This window comes from Pseudomyrmex gracilis, unplaced genomic scaffold (genome assembly GCF_002006095.1).
Source record: "Pseudomyrmex gracilis isolate BER0280 unplaced genomic scaffold, ASM200609v1 scaffold_3651, whole genome shotgun sequence".
Classification (NCBI taxonomy): Eukaryota; Metazoa; Arthropoda; class Insecta; order Hymenoptera; family Formicidae; genus Pseudomyrmex; species Pseudomyrmex gracilis.
The window spans coordinates 1-7,762 of NW_018024235.1; the positions used below are offsets into that span (position 1 = coordinate 1).

General features: G+C 37.3%; 2 protein-coding genes across 4 annotated transcripts; one reads left to right on the forward strand and one right to left on the reverse strand.

The window, feature by feature from the left end:
• The first annotated feature begins 1,645 nt into the window (after nucleotides 1-1,645).
• Nucleotides 1,646-3,494, forward strand: LOC109863217 (protein ANTAGONIST OF LIKE HETEROCHROMATIN PROTEIN 1-like). Its single transcript, XM_020443438.1, has 5 exons — nucleotides 1,646-1,827; nucleotides 1,899-2,014; nucleotides 2,097-2,663; nucleotides 2,752-2,979; nucleotides 3,073-3,494. The coding sequence occupies exons 1-5, from the start codon at nucleotides 1,722-1,724 to the stop codon at nucleotides 3,217-3,219; spliced, it is 1,164 nt and encodes a 387-aa protein (XP_020299027.1). The 5' UTR covers nucleotides 1,646-1,721; the 3' UTR covers nucleotides 3,220-3,494.
• Nucleotides 3,495-4,002: 508 nt separating this feature from the next.
• Nucleotides 4,003-7,756, reverse strand: LOC109863218. Of its 3 annotated transcripts, none has more exons than XM_020443441.1 (7): nucleotides 7,353-7,756; nucleotides 7,088-7,270; nucleotides 6,892-7,011; nucleotides 6,690-6,810; nucleotides 6,186-6,572; nucleotides 5,684-6,088; nucleotides 4,003-4,422 (listed from the first exon to the last, which is right to left on the reverse strand). In XM_020443441.1, the coding sequence occupies exons 3-7, from the start codon at nucleotides 6,949-6,951 to the stop codon at nucleotides 4,376-4,378; spliced, it is 1,020 nt and encodes a 339-aa protein (XP_020299030.1). In that variant the 5' UTR covers nucleotides 6,952-7,011; nucleotides 7,088-7,270; nucleotides 7,353-7,756; the 3' UTR covers nucleotides 4,003-4,375. The 3 variants fall into 3 exon arrangements, with proteins under 3 accessions (XP_020299030.1, XP_020299031.1, XP_020299029.1); XM_020443442.1 differs by lacking the exon at nucleotides 4,003-4,422 and adding an exon at nucleotides 4,455-5,580; XM_020443440.1 differs by lacking the exon at nucleotides 4,003-4,422 and having other exon boundaries at nucleotides 4,455-6,088.
• Between the last annotated feature and the right edge of the window lie 6 nt (nucleotides 7,757-7,762).

Below are 7,762 nucleotides of genomic sequence, written 5' to 3' on the forward strand. Positions count from 1 at the left end.
GAACTCAAAGGCCGTTCTACATTAAACGCAAGTCGCAGATCTCGTGGAATTGACCAATTGCAGAGTCAAATCAGCCAATCGACCAACGTGATTGATCAGTTCCACGAGATCTGCGACTTGCGTTTAATGTAGAACGGCCTTTGAGTTCCACTTTTGTGGAACTACGGCTAAAACCAGCGGCTGAAACCGTCGTAAAAAATTACAATAGGATGGCCGCTCTCAGATTTCTCTCTGCTGGTAGTATTAACAAAAGAGAGGAGAGCGTACATTGAGCGAAAACACTTGGAAAAAGCCACCTCCTCTACACTGTAGGGAGGGCTGAAACCGTTATGATATAAATCGATTACTAACTTATCAGAGTGGTCCTTGTACATAGGACACTGGAGGAAGACGTGGTTTACATCTTGTACAGGGTGGCCACACGGGCACTCCGAGGAGGCCACAATGCCTTTCCGTTTCAAGTGTAGGTTGACACCCGTGTGATGTGAACGTATTCTAAACACGAGTGTGATCAATGGGCGGGGTAGGACCTTCTTTTTCTTTACTTTGACAAACCAGGGTTTACCCAGCGGTACAGGTTTTTTCAGGAAATACGCGGTTCCCTTGCTGGTTGCCTCTTCCAGTAGTTGTCTCTTAGCCATGTCTAGCGCTTCTCGCCGAAGTGTGGGGAACAGCGAAGAGACGTCGAGCCCACCCTCCGAACGTGGTTCAGCGAGGGTTAGAGCGCGTTTAGCGTACCTATCGGCCAACTCATTGCCTCTAACATTGCTGTGTCCAGGAACCCACATCAGCACCACAGATACACCTGTATCCCTCAACCCCATTACTATTTCCTTTATGCGGTACACGAGAGGGGAGTGTACTCCTTTGGGATCAGTTGACCCCGAACAGGAGATCACGCTCAACGAATCAGAGGCCACAACGGCCTTTGCGAACCTAAAATCTTGTAAGTACTCCAGGGCGCAGATAACGCCCTGGGCTTCAGCGTCGAAAATAGTAGAGTTATTGCTAACGCGTTCATAGTGGATAAGCTCCGGATCCTCCGAAACCACAGCGAAACTTACCGCGGGTGACGTTCCGTCCAAGCCCGGAGCTCGGGAGCCGTCAGTGAAGAACACCCTAGAGACGTCCCGACTTTTGAGGAAGTTGCTAAAGCAGTACTGAGGGTCTTCCGCCTGGCGTATAAGTAGTCCAGTATCAGTGTCTACCTCGCACTTAAAGTATCCGGCATGAAACGGTAGGGCAAGGCTTCCCGGAAGTGCAAACCTTCTAATTTCTTTAAGATGACACTGAAGTTCCTGATACACGGAAAAGAGGCCGAACTCATTAGTTGGGCACACGGGTTTCCACGTCCTGCAGGAGTTTTCTAGGATTTGTCCGAGAGGGTGACTAGGACACAGTTGAACCAGAGAGAAATCTATATATGTAATACCAGAGAGAAGCCTGAGAGTGGCCAAGCCCATAAGAGTTTTTACGATCGCTATTCCGGGGCTGTGTTCAGTTAAGCAAGATGGAACGAACTAATGCAGGAAATGCAGGAAATACAGGAATTGGAACTAATGAAAGTAATGAAACTAATGAAAGAAGTGAAGATAGTGAAAAAAAAGAAAGTTGGCTCCCCTGATCTGTTGCGGAACATGTGTAGTGGCAAATTTGGAACCTAAACAATTATTCAAGTTTCCATTCAGTATATTTGTAAGAAAACGAAACTAAAACTAAACATGGCAAATAACGTCATTGACAATGACTTGGTTTTGGCATTAATCGATGATGACGAAGAACTGAATTTTATTGTTGAGATGATATTTGACGACGAGTTAGAAGAAGGTAACCTGTCTGTCATTTTTTTGTAACCTCTTGAAAGTTTTGAAATTGAGAAGCATTCGGTTATTTTTCAGATGCTGGTCGAGGAGTTCATCCTAATTATTTGCACAGCCGCTCTTTTGACTNGTGGTTAGCCCTTGAAGATCCCGACTTTTGTCAACATTTTCGAATGCCGAGAGCTACATTTGAGGTTAGCAATTTGTGCCTTTTTTATCTGAAGTAGTTGTATTGATGAGTTTCTTAAATTCNAATTGCNGTCTACATGTTTTCANTTGCTGACCGAAGCATATGAAAACCATCTGCGGAATAACCAACGGCTCATCCGAATCAGGACAAATCTGAAAATTGCGCTCATGATGGGATTGTGGATTCTGATGACAGGAGATACATTTCNAAGTACTGCAATCAATTTTGGGGTGTCGAAGAGTGTGATTTTTTTTNACTATATTGTGCTTATTGAAGCTCTTCGTGAAATGGCTCCAACATACATTTCCTGGCCTGATGCTNTGGAACGTGATGCTATCAAAGTGAGGATTGAACTGAAGTATGGTTACCCTGGAGTTGTAGGCTGCATTGGTGGCACCAATATTTATGTCACAGCACTTCTGGCCCAACCAGCAGCATATATCAATTGCCATCACAGCTATTCTATTTTAGCACAGGTTGTTAGTGATGATAACCTCTTAGTCAGGGATGTGTATGTTGGTGAGCCAGGGAGTGTAGGTGATGCGAGATGTTTTAGCAGAAGTCCCTTGTTTAGGAATCTCACTTCCAGATNAGANATGATGTCTGANGATGAGCATTTGCTTGGAGATGGAGCATACCCTATCAGTAATCGAGTTCGTACACTATTCCTTAGTTAATGGCAGATAGTATCACCTATTCTTCTCATTGAGCGTGACAATGTTCNTTTGCTTGTTGTTGCAGATTCTTACACCTTTTTTTGATGATGCTTATCTCACAGAACGGCAAAGGCACCACAATTACATTTTATCAAGGGTACGATCTTCGGTGGAGAGACTTTTCGGGATGTGGAAGTCCAAATTTAGAAGAGTGAAGAACATGTATTCTTACAATATCCATTATGCAGTAGACCACATTATTGGGAGCTTTGTTGTCCACAACTTCATCATTCTACAAGAACTACGGGCTCAGGTTTGTNTACGTAAATGTTGCCATTTTGTGTGCCAAGGTTGTTGTTACTAGCACTGTAATGAACTTTTCCTTTTGTTTACTTCTCTAATACAGGGTGTTTTTTATCGTAATCNCGGTGCTCAAGTGAATGTAGTGCAGGCACCTGTGCCATATGACGCAGAACGTGCAAGANAATTTGGAATAATGAAAAGAGAATATATTGCTCACTTATTTGATGCTCAAGCAGAAGAAGAATTATGAATTCAATTTGGGGAAAGGGATCGTTGGCTACAGAACTATAGTGAGAGTAGAGTACACGTGATTTTCTATTTCTCCGCATTTNTCTTCTAGAAGTGCACTTTTATATATGAAAATAAATATATTATATTCAACTCTAGAAGATTTTAAGTTATTATTAGACTTTAAGTCTTCAAAGTTTAAGAAATAAATNAATTTTATAAATATTATAAATGTACTATATAACTTCTCTTTTTCCAACTCTTGAAAATATTTTAATCGACTTCTTTAAATTTGTAAGTAACAATTTTATTATAAAAATATAAAATAATGATTTATTATATACATTTTTTGTAATCTTTAACACTANAGAATTATTTTCTCTTAAACAAATTTACAATTTATTACTTTAATCGGACAGTGTTTATTACTTTAACCGTTAANGAATCGACAGCGCCACTGTAATGGCGCTAACATTTATAAACTATCTTTGTGTACATATTGTTTATATATGTATATAATATACAGGTGTATATATTTATATATATTTAATAATATATTATGTACTTAAAATATATGTATATGTACAAATAAAAAGAATAAAAAGATTAACAAATTATTAAAATAAAAAGTTTTAAATTTAGAAAAATATATAAATATAACAAAAAAAAAAAAAAAATAAAGGAGCTACAAAAACTTTCTATGTTCACGTCGTTAACTCTAGGTAACGCTAAAGAAAAGTTTTATATATCTACTGTAGTGTTTTTTTAGCGATATTGATCCAATCATTCAAAATAGAAAAAAATTTGACTTTATATTTGTAATCAGCAACCTCAAAAACCTTTAACAACACTTCATTTTTTACATTAAACAATTTGTAGTATTTTTCCCTCTTTTTAGGACCGGCAGCCACTATAGTGATGCTAAATCAACTTCATAAATTTGCATATAAGAGATACGATATACATGTTAATAAAACTAGGATATTCAATTCTATATATACAAGATTTCAAGAAAAAAATGNTGGCCCTCTAAAGGTTAATAATATAAAACTATACTATATCTGCCCATTGGGAAGGGTGGACTAGGCAAGTCACAAGGAGNCAAAAAGTGGGTTATTTTAGACAACATGNAAATTGAATGACTCCTAAGTCCTGGCGGTGTTGTGGACATGGAATGTTCATGAGGCTGCAGCTATCTGTCCGCTTAAAATTCTATTTCTAGAGGCTGTAATGAGAAATAAAAAATGCATTGACCAATGTATGCAATGTTTTTATAGTTTCCAACATTTACATAATTGTTAACAATAATAACAATAATATTATTATATTATTATTGTTCAATAATATTATACAATAATAACAATAGTACAATATTAAGAATATATATATATTATAATAACATAATAGTTTTCAACGCGCGAGATTCTTACAATTAATTTGAGCATTGTTCAAACTTTTTTTGTAACTAATGACAAACAGCAAAAAACAGCTGCTACAGAATAGCATAATATAAATAAACTTACTTCAACATAAATAATATAAGAAAAGGAACAACTTCACAACCTGACCTACAAGGTAGAACACAAATGTGTGAACTAAAAATACACATGCAGCATCACAATTCATAATAATGCAGAAGATAACCGAAAGGAAAAAACTCTCAGAGATAAAATCTTATAGAAATCTTAAACATATTCAAATCTTAGTGGTCAGTAACATCTCAAGATAAAAATATAAAAAGCCTCTCTTAAGCATTACAAAGCAAAAAATGAATAAAAAGAAACTCCTACTATTCCTAAGACATGGTAAAATCAGAGATCGTTATTTGCAGGTAGTTGAAGTACTGGAGATTTAATGGTCTCCATAGTTAATGAACATAATGTACCAAGCCACTCCTTTAAAGTAGCACATAGCACAAAGCATGAAAGTCTTATTGGCTAGAATTACTTTTGGTAGTTTACTGAACTGAAATAACACATTTACTATTCAGCAGATCAAATTTAATTCACAACCAACAACAGGTAACTTAGATTACTATTTAAACATACAGTACTCTCTACAAATGATAGTAGACATATTGCACTAATTCTTAAAGTATGTCAAAAACATTAAATTTAAAATTTTAAAACTAAACGCAAAAAAATTTTTAACTTAAGGGAGAACGTATAACAAATATAACTTGCATCACTTTGGCTCTTTTCAGGAACAAGAAAAATTAAGATTAGTACCTTCATGATTTCACTTCTGAAAAAGCCACAACAGAGTGAAGGGAAGACTACATTTAGCTTCTAAAATGAGAACAACAAATAATAAATTAAAAACAAAACACAATTAAATGTTAATAGGCTACTGTTTCAAGTGCTTCAAAAGAGCTGTCCTTTCCCTGTAAGCATCAACAAAGTCTTGCATGACCAAATAATTGTCTCCAGTTTTCTGTCTATTGTTATGAACACTACTAAACGGTCGACGCATTGCACTTGGATTACCTGCCTTCCCAATGCGCTGGGAGTTTTCTTTATGGGAAGACAATGAAATTTTCTCCTTCTCAGTGATCACCTGCGATGAACCAAAGGCTGCAGTTACATGAGGTGTAACCGTGACGTCACCCTCCATGAGCTGTCTCATATCCTCATAGAACTCCCAGGAGTGTGTAGTAGAGGGACCAGGTGCCCCAGTTTGGCGCCGAGCTTGTTCCTCATCTCTAAACGTGCGCTTCAGTTGAAGCATTTTGCCTTCACAGCCAGCAGCAGAGTAGTAATGTTTCTTCTCATAAAGATACTTTCGAATTTTCTGCCAATACCTTGTCCTATACTCGTGCTTCTTGTAGTCTTCTCTGTGTTCAATACACGCTTTGATGAGAGCTTTAGTGGCCACATTTGTCCATACAGCAGCTGCAATTGTAGTAAGAAACATTAATAAGATGTGAAATGATTTCAAATGTTGTAACAATCACTGAAAGAAAGGAATTCCAAGGACGTCACACTTTACCTTCCTCGAAAAAACACAATGGTTCTATAAAGTCAGAGCTTGATACAACACTTTCTACTTCCTTCTCAAATAAAGAGCCTGTGAGTTTTCTTTCATCAAGCTTGCCTTTTATGACTCCTACAGGGACAAAGAATTCCATAAGAGAACCTCCACTTTTAGACATGGTCTTATAGTTGTTCACAATTACTTTTGTCCTTTTCTTCCTCAAACTGTCAATGTCTTCATATATATTGTGAACCCTTAAGTCAGCCTTTAAACGTGCTAAAGCAGAGTCATAATTGCGCTCTCTGAAAGAATGCCTCAGGTTATATAGAAGTTGTACAAATAGTTCATAGTCAGTCTTTAACCGAAGGTTCAGTGGGCGAGGAGCTGTAGAATCTGCATGACCTGAAGGGAGACAAGTTCTTTAGTACAAGCAACGGTACACAATTGAGAGAAAGATAGTGAACTGTTGACTGTAACTGTAAAGCAAACACTAAAACCTAGAAAAAATTCACAACATACCAATGAAAGCTTCTTCATGAATGGTATCAATGCTGCGTTCTTGCCTCAGTTCAATTTTCAGGTTCTCATAAGTCATGGGTGACAATAAGCACATTTTTTGCGCAATATTAGATGAGACAAACTGTCATAGAGTAAGACCTCGTTAGCAAAGATATCAAATATAAAAAACAAACAATTAATAGGAAAACTCGTACCGCCTTACCTCTAATTTTATGCTGAAATCAATCTCACTGTACTCGCCAATTGATTTGACAACTGCCATTAAATTTTCAACAAACCAAGCCTCTTGTGCTTTTTTGGTGAGAAACTTAACAAGATGTTCCTGTAGGAAAAAAAGAAAAAAAATTAGAAAAAAATGGTTTGGGAGAAATATTAAACACTTCAAGTTTATAAATCACCTCAGAAAACTTGTCACGTTTAGGAAGATTGAAAACTGACACAAAACAGCTCTTAAAGAGATGTACGTGATGAGAGCTACTTTCTTCCTCCTGCCGTGTCTCCTGCTTCAAAATCAGCTTACTTTCATCATACTGGAGAGGAGAAAGGAATGAAATGTGTGTGGCAACTTCCACAGAAGAGAACTGCCAAGAACAAAAAAGAACAGTGTCAGACCGTGATTTTGGATGGGATGCTAAGTCAACAAGCAAGAGATAATATACTGACCTCTACGCAAATTGTCCGTTTATTTTCATCATATGCATTGCACCTCTTCACAGCAATACTGGGTTTATTAAGAAATTCGTAACGCCAAGCAAGCTTATTTAGGAATCGTGTAAAGTGATCCTACCAGATTTAAACAAGAAGCATGTTAATAACAGAAGCAATATACAAAACTCCTAAAAATAGAAATNATGCTGGTGTCCTTGCTCACCATGANAAGGTCTTCTGGTAGTTGGCTGAAGAACACACAGTTTGTNAACACTTCTCTCACTGGCTGTGCNACGTGATNAGAGCTGATTTCTTCTTCCTGTCGTGTCTNCTGCTTCAAAATCAGCTCACTTTCATCATACTGGAGAGGAGAAAAGAATGAAATGCGTGTGGCAACTTCCACAGAAGAGAACTGCCAAGAAAGA

Coding starts and splice junctions, on each gene's coding strand:
- LOC109863218 (XM_020443440.1), bottom strand. CDS start 6,951: ATGGCAGTTGTCAAATCAATTGGCGAGTACAGTGAGATTGATTTCAGC. Junction 6,811..6,891: donor ATTTCAGCATAAAATTAGAG/GTAAGGCGGTAC, acceptor ACTCTATGACAG/TTTGTCTCATCTAATATTGC. Junction 6,089..6,185: donor ATTGTGTTTTTTCGAGGAAG/GTAAAGTGTGAC, acceptor CTACAATTGCAG/CTGCTGTATGGACAAATGTG.